Source organism: Copadichromis virginalis, linkage group LG3, assembly GCF_057382275.1.
Source record: "Copadichromis virginalis isolate Kocher_CV1m ecotype Utaka linkage group LG3, C_Virginalis_male_GT1.1, whole genome shotgun sequence".
NCBI classification, from domain to species: Eukaryota; Metazoa; Chordata; class Actinopteri; order Cichliformes; family Cichlidae; genus Copadichromis; species Copadichromis virginalis.
The window spans coordinates 22053549-22067074 of NC_140620.1; the positions used below are offsets into that span (position 1 = coordinate 22053549).

A 13526-nucleotide genomic window follows, 5' to 3' on the forward strand; every position below is an offset into this window, starting at 1 on the left:
GAACAATAAGAGAACAGCACCACCAAGGCTGGAGACGGAGCAATACTGGAAGAGCATATGGGAGAAGGATGCAACCCATAACGGCAATGCTCAGTGGCTAGTGGATCTGAGGGCTGACCACAGCGACCTCCCTGAACAGGGTCCAGTAACCATCACAGTGGCAGATATCCAAGAAAGGGTCTCCAGTATGAAGAGTTGGACAGCACCAGGGCCCGACATGGTTCACGCCTACTGGCTGAAGAAGCTGACTGCACTCCACGAGCGTCTGGCAGCACAAATGAACCAGCTGCTAGTTAACGAGAGACACCCGGAATGGCTAACTGAAGGCCGGACGGTCCTGATCCCCAAGGACCCCAAGAAGGGACCGGTCCCCTCCAACTACCGACCAATAACCTGCCTCAGTACTACATGGAAGCTCCTGTCAGGCATCATATCGGCTAAGATGAACAGGCACATGGGTCAATACATGAGCGGGACACAGAAAGGAATTGGCAAGAATACCAGAGGCGCAAAACACCAGCTACTGGTAGACAGAACAATCAGCCGAGACTGCAAGACCAGACTGACCAACCTGTGCACTGCCTGGATTGATTACAAGAAGGCCTATGACTCAATGCCCCACAGCTGGATACTGGAATGCCTAGAATTGTACAAGATCAATGGGACCCTAAGAGCCTTCATCAGGAACTCAATGGGGATGTGGCGTACAACACTAGAGGCCAACTCCAAGCCCATAGCACAAGTTACCATCAAGTGCGGGATCTACCAAGGAGATGCTCTGTCCCCACTGCTGTTCTGCATAGGCCTGAACCCCCTCAGTGAGATCATTAACAAGACTGGCTACGGATACCGACTACGGAACGGAGCAGTTGTCAGCCACCTCCTGTACATGGATGACATCAAGCTGTATGCCAAGAGTGAACGAGACATCGATTCACTGATCCACACTACCAGGCTATACAGCAATGACATTGGAATGTCGTTCGGACTGGAGAAGTGTAGCCGGATGGTAACAAAGAGAGGGAAGGTAGTCAGAACTGAGGGGATTGAACTACCAGAAGGCAACATTGCAGACATAGAGGACAGTTACAAGTACCTGGGGATCCCGCAGGCAAATGGGAACCATGAAGAGGCCGCTAGAAAGGCTGCAACCACCAAGTACCTGCAGAGGGTCAGGCAAGTCCTGAGGAGTCAGCTGAATGGTAAGAACAAGATCCGGGCCATCAACACATACGCCCTGCCCGTGATCAGGTACCCTGCTGGGGTAATAGGCTGGCCAAAGGAGGAGATAGAAGCCACTGACATAAAGACAAGAAAGCTCCTGACCATGCATGGAGGGTTTCACCCCAAGTCCAGCACCCTGAGGCTGTACGCTAAGCGGAAGGAAGGGGGCCGGGGACTGGTGAGTGTCAGCACCACAGTCCAGGATGAGACAAGGAACATCCAAGAATACATTGGGAGGATGGCCCCAACTGACCGAGTGCTCAGTGAATACCTCAGGCAGCAGAAACCCAAGAAAGAGGAGGGAGACGAGGAACCATCATGGAAGGACAGGCCCCTGCACGGTATGTACCACCGGCAGATAGAGGAGGTGGCTGATATCCAGAAATCCTACCAGTGGCTGGACAAAGCTGGACTGAAAGACAGCACAGAGGCACTAATCATGGCAGCACAAGAACAAGCTCTGAGTACAAGATCCATAGAGGCTGGGGTCTATCACACCAGGCAAGACCCCAGGTGCAGGCTGTGTAAAGATGCCCCAGAGACAATCCAGCACATAACAGCAGGGTGCAAGATGCTAGCAGGCAAGGCATACATGGAACGCCATAACCAAGTGGCCGGCATAGTGTACAGGAACATCTGTGCCGAGTATAACCTAGAAGTCCCGAGGTCAAAATGGGAGATGCCCCCAAGGGTGGTGGAGAATGACCGAGCTAAGATCCTGTGGGACTTCCAGATACAGACGGACAAAATGGTGGTGGCTAACCAACCGGACATAGTGGTGGTAGACAAACAGAAGAAGACGGCCGTAGTGATCGATGTAGCGGTTCCGAATGACAGCAATATCAGGAAGAAGGAACACGAGAAGCTGGAGAAATACCAAGGGCTCAGAGAAGAGCTCGAGAGGATGTGGAGGGTGAAGGTAACGGTGGTCCCCGTGGTAATCGGAGCACTAGGTGCGGTGACTCCCAAGCTAGGCGAGTGGCTCCAGCAGATCCCGGGAAAAACATCGGAGATCTCTGTCCAGAAGAGCGCAGTCCTGGGAACAGCTAAGATACTGCGCAGGACCCTCAAGCTCCCAGGCCTCTGGTAGAGGACCCGAGCTTGAAGGATAAACCGCCCGCAGGGGCGTGCTGGGTGTTTTTTTTTTTTTTATATATATATATGTATATATATATATATATATATATATATATATATATATGTATGTATATATATGTATATATATATATATATATATATATATGTACTATTGTAAATTTAAGTTTTCTTTTATTTACTTACTTGTTACATTTGTTTAATTAATTAAATATAATAAAAAATTACAAAGAGTTGTGTTTTCCTTTCCGAACCACAGTAAAGCTGTTTCTTTTCTTGCATCCAAAATAAACAGGAAATCATCCGGAATGAGCGGAAAAACTGTGACGCGTTTCCCGTCGGACTGTTTTCATAGTTGTACCGGTGCACCTTGAACTTGTCTGGGTGGATTTCTCAGTTTTCTCGCACTTTAGCTCCATAAATAATTTTTTTTCACGATGTCCAACTTTCCGCAGTTACTCCGAGCCGCGCCTGCGCCCTTCAGGCGGCTCTCTTGTGGCAGAGGCGCAAAAGGGAGCGTCAGTTTCAGTGTTAGTGGAAACTTCTTGCGCCTGCGCTCCTCAGCTGCGCTGTCATCCAGCCCGGAGCACCGAAACAGACCCAGAACCCGGGGCTACGCGGGCTACAGCCGCAGGGAGCCGGTCCGGATCGGCTGTGCCTCCGGGTTCTGGGGGGACACGGCCACCTCAGGTAGGCCATCACGTCACCATCCATCACGATAACGCCGTGTAGATGTAGCTAAAAAAAAAGGGTAAAACGTTATTGCTTTTATTGTTATTATTGTTGCAGTTTTTGGTTTTACGTAGATGGTGATGGATGCCTTTCGTTTGTTGTCAAGTAAGTAAGTAAAATGTAATAATTAAGCACATTTAACATTTTCCCTCACCAAATTGCTGCACAGAGTATGCACGTTTATACTATACTTTATACTAAACCTTTATACTTTTTATTACCCCTCAGTCGTAAAAGGCTCATGGGGTATTGTTGGCATCCTTCCCAGTGCTGTTTTAAATCGTTACTTGACGTAGGAGCAGCACAGGTGCATATTAAGGGGCAGGGAGATGATTTGGGGGGTTTCTTTTACCTAAATAAAGACATTCCTACCTTAAACTGCTGTGTATTTAAAAAATCACCACTGCAGGAAATTGAATCTGTGACGTTTGTATTAAAAAACAGAAACGTCAGCTGGTTTCGGAGGGTTTAAGAGGAGCCTCAGAGTGAGCTGTTTCACTCATTCTGTCATCGAAGTATTCGTGCTTTGCTGCTGAGCCTCTTCTCCTGTGCTTTCAGTGCCTCAGCTGATCCACAGCGGGAAGCTGGACTTTCTGGTGTTTGACTACCTCAGTGAGATCACCATGTCTCTGCTCACCGCTGCCAAAACCAAAATGCCAGTGAGTTCCTGCATTTCCACAACCAAGTTTTTACCACCTGCAGAGATGCAGAAATATAAAAACAAATAACAGAAGAATTTAAATGAACATCTTTACAAACATATACATACAGTGCTAAAATATTCATGCAGCTGCTTGTGTTAAAAACTTCAGGGAAGATTTTTTATTTAGTTTTTTGTAGCTTAAAAATTCTACATTTAATTTTTGTAAAAGTTCACATTGAAAATAGCCACTGACTCACAATCGGTAAGTTGTCTATGGAGTCCAAACAAAACGTGTGTGGTTTGCAGATTTATTGTAAAATGATCAACTTACCGTATTTTTCGGACCATAAGGCGCACTGGATTATAAGATGCACTGTCGATGAGCGGGTCTGTTTTCATACATAAGGCACATTAAGGGAAACAAAACAGTCAGAAAAGTCAAACTTTACTCAGCTCATTCTTCTTGCTTCTGTACCAGTGATTCATTAATGTTGAATTCTCTGGCAGCTGCTCTATTCTCATGTTGTTGCAGTATATTAATGACTTTCCGTCATTTTCTGTGTATCTAAATAAAGATACTGCTGTATTGTGGATGGATTATCTCAGTTGTTCTCCGGACTGAAGTTTGGTCCGTTTACAGCATCCTGCCATGCGATTGCATTTCTCACTAACCATCGGGAACCCTCACGTTGGCTTTTATTGAGTGGAAAAAAGTTAGTATTCATCCTCCAGCCTCACTGTTTATATTATGCTAACATAGCTGTGTCGCTAGTGATCACGTAGGACATCATTATTTACCAGCCAGTCCAACTTCAGTAACCCTACAAACGTCACTGCTGTTTAGTTTTCTGTCTTATTTAATGTTGGAAGTGATGACAGAGCTGTACGTTTTTCAGAAATCTCTAGGTCAGAACATGATATGTCATGCTTAGGTGGAAACTAGCGAGCTAACTTCCTTTTAACTTCTAACTTCCTTACGTTTAATACATTTTGTTTTCATTGATGCCTGGATGTTAAACTTGATTGTTACACTTGGTAGAGCAGCAACACTGATCATTTTATTAAAGATGAAAGAATTTAGACAGTTTTTAACTCTCAGTTAAAAAGTCAAACAGTGTTTGTTTGACTTTGGGAAGTGAGGCGGAGTTTATTCTGCAAGGCTTCTGACTAAATGGTAAATAAATGGTAAATTGTCTGTATTTATATAGCGCCTTACTAGTCCCTAAGGACCCCAAAGCGCTTTACATATCCAGTCATCCACCCATTCACACACACATTCACACACAGTACACTACAGTAGCTGTAATCCATCAAGCGGTCTCCAGAGGCCTGGTAATGAACCAGTCAATTGATTCAGGTGTGTTGACCCAGGGTGATATCTAAAACCTGCAGGACACCGGCCCTCGAAGCCTGGAGTTGCACACCCCAGCTCTAAGAGGAGAAATGGGGTTTGTAGGAGGGTTTTCTGCCTGCTGTTGCAGCTCCGTGCCAGCAGGGAGCAGCGCTGCTTCACCTCTCTCCCCACCTCTGCATTAACATCTGACTCTTGCTCTTGCAGAACCTCGGTTACGCTCCAGACTTTGTCCAGGTTGCTCTGGCTCCCTTCATCAATGACATCCACAGGAAAGGTGAGTAAACAGCACAGCGGGAAGTGTGTTTCCATAGCAACAGGTGATCTCGTGATCAACGGCAACCTCCTCTCTCATCAGGTATCCGCGTGGTCAGTAATGCGGGTGGCGTGAACCCTCTGGCCTGCGCTGAAGCCATACAGGAAGTAACCAAGAAGGCCGGCCTTGAACTCAAGGTCGCCGTGGTGACCGGTGATGACCTCATGCCTCATGTAATGCGCCTCTGACATCATCACTCCCTATTTAGTGTGATTGATTAGACGTTTAATCCTCTCCTTTCTTCTTCTCTTCTCTCAGAGGAGCAGCCTGCCTGACGTAAAGATGCCGGACGGCAGTGGCAGACAGCAGCTGCCTAAAACCCTGCACAGCATGAATGCCTACCTCGGGTACGGACGCCCTGCTTCGTGTTACAGATTTCAGCTGCAGCCCAAACAGCTGCTGAAAGCCTCTGCCATGTCTCCATTTCCAGGGCCGTCCCTATCCGCCGCTGCCTTGACCTCGGAGCGGACATCGTGGTGACGGGACGCTGTGTGGACAGCGCCGTGGCCCTGGGGCCGCTCATGCACGCTGTAGGTTTTTAATTTCTAACATTTATTGAAATTCTTCCAGCATTTCTCCAAGAAGGGATCACACTTTGTCATCCTGCTGCACGTTTTTGTTTTTTCTTTCCCTTTTGGACATCATGAGAGCCACAGCGAGGGTCAGGAACGAGCAGGCGTGCAAACAGCTGCAGTTCTGTTAGTGGCCACTTGAGGCAGACTTGATTCAAACACACTTATTTATTTACCTTCTACCAACAATCTGTTCGTGTGTTTGCTTGAGTCGCCGCCAGAGACGTGATGTCTGTGTGTGTTTCTTATCTGCTGCAGTTTGGATGGGAGAGAAACGACTACGACCTGCTGGCAGCCGGAAGGTACATGCACGCACACACACAGACACGCACACACACACACAGACACGCACACACACAGACACGCATGGACACACACAGACACACACACACACAGACACGCACACACACACACACAGACACGCATGGACACACACGCACAGACAGCGGTATTTGTGACACTATGTTAGGTGTGAGTCAAAAACTGTAGTTAAAACCTTGAATTAAGATTAAAGTTAACAAATAAAATACCAAAAAGTTGCAATAAAACAAAAATTTAAATTAAGACTCCAAACTGTTAAAAGCCACAAACAGTGAAGCTGAATAAATTACAATTAAGCTTTTGCAAATAAATACAATTTAAATAATGTTATAATTTTTTTATAATGCAGTTAATACAATTATATTTTATTATTATTAATTAATATAAAATATAACAATAACATTTGAGGAAGTCCAAACTGTATTTTTAAAAAATGAAAATCAAATAATTTTTTAAAAAGTGAGAAAGATAAATGATGTTTTAAAAGGCCGTAAAATATTTAAATATTTAAAAGCAAGAAGAAAGTTACACTTGTTCCAAAAAATACTGAAAAAACTACAAAAATGTAAAATAATGTTTCAAAAACCTATAAATAAATTCAATTACAATTTAATGCATCCATCCATCCATTCGCTTCCGCTTATCCTTTTCAGGGTCGCGGGGGGCGCTGGAGCCTATCCCAGCTGTCATAGGGCGAGAGGCGGGGCACACCCTGGACAGGTCGCCAGTCTGTCGCAGGGCCAACACACAGGGACAGACAACCATTCGCACTCACATTCATTCACACCTAGTGACAATTTGGATTATCCAATTAACCTATCCCCACAACAATTTAATGCATTAAAACAAAAATAACTCTGAAATATTTGAATATTTAATAATATAGGTTACAAACACAACACAAATTAGAACAAAGCTAAATAAGGTTGACAACAAAAACAATCACAATTTAATTGAATAAAATTTAAATTTGGTGATTAAATTTTCTATTCTGAACAAACGTTCGAAGATAAAGAAATTATTCTTGAAATTGTTTTTTATGATATTTGCTTGCGATGAAAATACTGTTTAAACCGTCTCTGAACTTCAGATCATTTTGGTATATAGTCGTTGTTTTCTGTGTTCCAGTCTCGCAGGTCACCTGATCGAGTGCGGCGCTCAGAGCACAGGAGGCATCTTCACAGACTGGCATAAAGTTCCCGATTGGTAAGAATTTTATGGTTTTCAACACACTTCTCAAACCAGATCTGTGAATACAGCTCACGGGGTCAGAGAGTCAATGTTTGAATTATTTTCTTCACTTTAAAAGGTTTAAATGAGTAAACGGTAAGTTTTTACTTTTCAGACTGAGTACAAACTGTGAATGAAAGTTTTGAGAACAGTTTCAGAATAGATCCAGTTTCAGTCGTAGACTTTGACAACTCTTTGATAACTTTCAGCATGATATTACCTAAACAGCTTGGAAGTAGAGATACACATATACATATACAGCCCACTTTGATCTTAAGTGATCTTAGGTCGTGTGAAACTTCACTCTCTGTCAGAGACATTTAACTACACATTTAATATGTTAATATGAATTTCAGCAGTTTTTCTACATTATAAATTACACCAAATTACACCAATTACAATTTTGGTGTAAAATTACACCAAAAATTCTGGTAGCTCACTGCTCACATGGTCTGCAGTTATAAAAAATAAAGGTTTTGTTGATTCATGGGCTTCTATTGTAGACAGTGAAAAGCAGGAATATTTCTTTTGTTTATAGACTGCACTGATGTAGTATGATCAGCAGAATACCCTGTGAACCCTGTGTGTTAACCCTTTAAGACCTACCATAGAACCAAGTCTGCCAGAGCTTATCTTCATATTTTTACATGCTGTAGTGACATTTTTGGCAGCATTTCAAGTTGCTATACATCAATACAACCATTATAGCCCAAATTTTAATAATATGTCTGCATTAAGTCCATAATAACTACATAAATTGCAAAAAAGTGCAATAAACCACAATAAAATTGAAAATTGTTTTTGTTTTTTTGTTTTTTTTACATATATTGCTAGTTAGAGAAATTTAAGAGGTTTATCCCTCAAAAGTCTAAATACAAAAAAGTTGCACAAAAAAGTTTCCAACAACAGAAAATTTATTTTGAGTGTCTTTATAGTTTTATTTTTGAGATTCACCAATTTTATATACTGCAGAAAAAACAAAAAGAAATATTATAATGCAAATTTGCAACAAAAAAAGCCAGGGTTAAAAATACAGTTAAAACCCCCAAAAAGTATGCCCTCCTTCATATATTTTATAGTCGTGTGGTGGGACCAGATCTGAGTCTTTGCGGGGCCGATTCTGGTCCCGGGGCCCTATGTTTGACACCCCTGAGTTAAGCCTTTCTGCTTCTCAGTTTGTAATGAACCTTCACTGGTCACTGGTCCACTCTCTCACTTAATGTGAACAATTGGAAATGGGTAGATATTCAAAAGCTATGAAGTTAAAGATCAAATAGTTTTCTGACATTTAAATTAAGTTTAGTTTGTTGTTTTCAGCTTACAGTTAAAAAAAAGCAGCTTAATTTTTTATTAGCTTGTCAGGGCTGCAGGTTGTTAATCTTAACAGTTAGTAGCCTTGAGCTCCTTTTAGACTCCAACATTGATCACAGACTAAATTTGTGCAATGTCAGCGGAAGAGCTTAAGGGTAAAATGACTCTTAACTGTTCTGTCTGTATAAATCATTAAAGTCAAATTATCCTCACTATGGAAGGGAGTTTTTCCTTCCTGCTGTCTCCAAGTGTTTGCTCGTAGGGGGTCATTGGATTGTTGGGTTTTTCTCTGCATTATTGTGGGGTCTTTACCCTAACATATAAAGCTCCTGTGGGAACTGTTATTCTATATAAATAGAATTAAACTGATTGAAGGTAAAACAGAACTTTTAAGCCACAATTAGCAGTGATGTGCACATAGTTTCATGAAGAGAAAATCCTCTTCAACCGTTTAAACCCATCATGCTTTGGGCTTGTGTCGCAGCCAGCGGCAAAAGAAATATTTCACCATCAGAGGCAAGAATGCATTGAATTAAAGGTCAGCAGATCCTTGAAGCAGACATCAGTGTGTCATAAATCAGAAGCTGGAAAACCCTCCAAATCCACAGCGGACTACCTCAGGAGGTTTTTCCATGGTTTATTTCCATGGTTGCTAATGTTCAAGGACACGGAAATCAGATCTCTCAAATAAGCACAGTGAGATAGACCCCAAAAATCTCAAGGAGGTAGGAACATACTGGATGAATAACACATGAAAATTCAACAACATTAAGGCCGTGATGTCTGCCAAAGAGGCTGTTAGTAAGTACTAAAGCAGGTTGCCAAACCTTCTTTCAACCTTTGCCTTAGGAATTTAAGTTATTGTTGTTTAGAAACTGTAAAGTATCTAAACTTAAAAAAAAACCAGTTGCTTTATAGTATTAAACAAATGTGTTGTCTTTAAAGTTCTTCCAGGCTTATGGACTATAAATGCTTAAAAACCTTCACATCAAGACGAGGCGTGAAACCTTAAGGAGTTCCTAAAATGTCTTTTCTACACTGAAGACCTTCCATACTGTTGTCATTCAGAGCAACAACAAAGTGAAAATCTAAAAACGGAAACAATTTCAGTAGAAAGTCAAAGCCTGGCCTTTGATTTGGGTCTCAGGGACAACATGGGTTTCCCGGTGGTCGAATGTTCCAGCGACGGCTCCTTCGTTCTCTCCAAACCGCCCAAAACCGGCGGCCTCGTTTCCTTTGGCACTGTCGCCGAGCAACTGGTATACGAGATCGGAGACCCACGGCGATACCTGCTGCCAGACGTCATCTGCGACTTCAGCCAGGTGGTGATCCAGGAGGTACCAGGTACTGCACACAAACACAACCTCACACATACTGTTGAGGACATGACCGGCAGCTGAACTTTTGACTGTTTTCATAACCCTCAAGAACTCCTCAAACAAACCCATCTGGAGCTTTGACTCGACCCTTGATTGAACCCAACACCCTCCGCTGAACCTCCAATAAACTGTTCGTCAGCTCATCATTAGCAAATTATTCTCCTTAATATCAATCAACCCAGAGTGAACCCATCTCGAGCTGTGCTACAGTGTCTAACCTTCGGGTGAACTCCAGAACCATTGCCTGAACTCCCACTGAACTCTGCTTCTCTGATAAAAACCTCCGCTTTGCCCGATTTGAGTAATTAAATTTTTTCCATTTTGATTTTATTTGAGAGAAAACACTGATGTGCCCAAATTTGGGGGATTTCTTTTACACTCCTACTCCTCTGCTTGAAAAACTAACTAGAATCATGTACACTGTATACGTTTGAAGAAAATCTTGAATATTTCAAAAACATAACTCAACATAACTCAGTTTTGGGATGTAGGAGACAGGGAAAGTTTAGGTGTGAACAAATAACTTATATTTTTATTGTTTTTATGCATAAAAACACCCAAAACATGGACTGTTTGACATACTACTTTTTTCTCCTAGTCATAACTGATCTCATAGACACATTCTGTGGATACCAGCACAGATAAACATCCATAAATCCAACTGAGATTAAGGGGGAAAAAAATACAGTTCAGAATTTGCCTGGAAATTTCCATGTTTTTACATCTTCTTCAGTATTAAAGCAATTCAGTGAGAGTTTTCTTTCCTTGTATGCTTTTACGTCAGTGTTTGTGAGCAGTAGTTCTCCATCCAACTTGCTGAGACTGAACCTGGTCCTTATAGATGTGGTTATATAAAGAAAAAGAAAAAATGATTTTTCAATCTTTTTTATTTTTTTTACCTAGTCTAATCTTGGCACATCTCAGCTTGGTGTGTATTTTGTCCTTAAACACTGAGGAAGCTGGAGAAGTGGAAGACAAAACAGATAAACTGTATCTAAAAATAATGAGTTTAAAAAAAGACAGGCCTGAGAGATGGGTCTGGCCCTTTAGTATCTTAAGTTTCCCGTATTAGAGCACTATCAGTCATAGGTTGGCCTCCAGAGAGCCCGGACATCACCATTATTAAAGTGGTGTGGGATCATCTTGACAGAGAACTGAAGAAAAGGCAGCCAACAGAAAAAGAGCTCTGAATGGTCTTCAACAAGCCTGGAGACTATTCCAATCTTATAATTAAGGAATTTACAAGAAAGCTTGTCTAAGACATTTCAGGTTGTGCTGACGAATCAAGTCATTCTAAATATTGACTTTCAAGTTTGTTATAATTGTGCACATATTCCAGGTGTATTTGCACGTCGTGATAAATTGCTGCATCTTTTTCCCATTTCCCTAGCAAAATACAAAAAGTGAGGGATGTTATTTGAAAAAATATTGACCTATCGCCAACAAACTGCTTGTTTCCCCATTTCTTCAATATCTGACGCTTTAAAATGACTAGAAAAATGTAGGTGCTCACAGCCAAGCTGGAGACCATAGTTAATGAGAGGTGTATAACATTTTGACCATGATTAAGAAACTTAATTAAGAAACTCTTTTTGCTTTTAAACGAATTAACAAGGAGAGCTTGAGCTGAGGTTGTGAGTACTCCATCTGGTTACTCTGGTTGTAGTTTTCCGTGTCAATGCACATTTCGCTAAAAGTAAAGTTTAAGTACAGAAAACCTGTTGTTGTCTATTTTTTTTTGTTTTTCTGTTTTATCACTTGGAGGAAGTGGTGACATGCCAAGTGTCAGATGAGGTCAGTAAGGTTAACTAGCTGGATGCAATGTTGTGCTTACTATTTGCATCATGGAAACTTTATTTACAGTCGCTGGAACAAATAAATGGTAAAGGGAGCACTAAAATCTATAAATATGAACTCATTCAATATTTTTTTTCTTCATTTATTGGAAATCAAATTTATAGTTTCCAATTTTATCAAACTGCTTTCTTTTTCCCTGTAATTATTCTATATATGTCTGTAAAATCCAATGAATGGGATTCCTGAACTGAGAGAAAAGTCTGCTGTAATGCATACTTGGTTCAGATGTGTGGTAGCAGTAAGTGGATCGGCTCCTGTACAGTGTCCCACTTCAGAGGGGGAAATGAACTTTTGGCTCTCACTGTTGCTAAAAATGTAAATATTTCAGTCTAATTGAGCTCCGGCTGAACTCCCGAGAGCCGTTTGACCACTCGAAGACCCGCTGCCCTCATCGGCTGTTTATTTTCTAACATGAAGGAGTCAGGAGAGTGGACCGGTGGTAAGTCTGCAGTCCGGTTCAAACAGGGGTGAACAAAGTGCTGCGTGATGTTTTCAGTGTACAGAGGGAGATATGAGGAGGTGAAAGATGGCGTTGAAAGATGGGGGATGAGAGGCAGAAGCGTCTCCCTCCTGTCTGTATATTTAAGTTCAGCGAGGTCAATGAACTATTTATTAAAACACAAAGCAGCTTAAAGGTCAAGCATGAAAAAACTACGAAGTAACTGGAAAACATTAAAGGAAACCCTTGAAAACACATCAACTCTCACCGAGAGTCTATACAACATCTATACTGGGAAATGTGTCAGGAAAGAAGAGATGCCACATCAACAATTTGATGAAAATGATCAAACTACAGGGGGCTGAATTTAAGGGCACCTTGGAAATCAAAGTAAGATAATGTGGCAGCTTAGCCCATTTTGCCAGAGTTGTTTTTCATTGCAACAACTCAAAATGGTATTCAGTAGTTTGATGGCCCCCCTGTGCAGGCAGTTCCTTCGTCCTTCAGGAACTGCCTGCACACCCTCACCACATGAGACTGGGCATTGTCATGCACCTGGAGGAACCCAAGGCTCAGTGCACCAGTGTGCCAGTGTAGGGTCTGACAGTGGGTCCGGGGATTTAAGCCTGATAGCTAATGGCACTCAGGGTGCCGTTGCCTAGCCTGTAGGTGTCTGTGTGTCTCCATGCAGGCCATCAATGACCCACCACCAAACCTGTCATCCTGAATGATGTTACAGGCAGCATAGCGGCCTCCATGATTTCTCCAGAGCCTCTCTCTTCTGTCACATGTGCTCAGGGTGAACCTGCTCTCTGTGGAAAGCACAGGAGGCCATTGATGGACCTGACAATTCTGGTATTCTATGGCAAATGCCAACCTTGTTGGACACTGAGTATCAGGCAAACTAAAGGATGTCAGGTTCTCAGGCAACACTCATGAAGTTTGTTTCTGGTTGTTTGGTCAGAGACATTCACACCAGTGTCCTTCTGGAAGTCCTTTTGTTGCTCTGTTCCTCAAAGCAGAAAGCAGCAGATACCAGTTCTCTGAAAGGGTTAA

General features: G+C 42.3%; 1 protein-coding gene across 2 annotated transcripts in view; it reads left to right on the forward strand.

Annotated features, from left to right (window-relative positions):
- The first annotated feature begins 2649 nt into the window (after window positions 1–2649).
- LOC146713443 (uncharacterized) overlaps window positions 2650–13526 on the forward strand; it is a 34443-nt gene continuing 23566 nt past the window's right edge. The window contains exons 1-9 of one of the 2 annotated variants that reach the window (XM_085448059.1): window positions 2650–3009; window positions 3610–3710; window positions 5253–5322; window positions 5404–5534; window positions 5620–5708; window positions 5792–5891; window positions 6192–6235; window positions 7383–7460; window positions 9943–10139. In XM_085448059.1, the coding sequence (XP_085304185.1) occupies window positions 2757–3009; window positions 3610–3710; window positions 5253–5322; window positions 5404–5534; window positions 5620–5708; window positions 5792–5891; window positions 6192–6235; window positions 7383–7460; window positions 9943–10139 (1063 nt within the window). In that variant the 5' untranslated portion in view covers window positions 2650–2756. The remainder of the gene's footprint in view (window positions 3010–3609; window positions 3711–5252; window positions 5323–5403; window positions 5535–5619; window positions 5709–5791; window positions 5892–6191; window positions 6236–7382; window positions 7461–9942; window positions 10140–13526) is intronic. The other variant, XM_085448051.1, reaches the window with a different exon arrangement.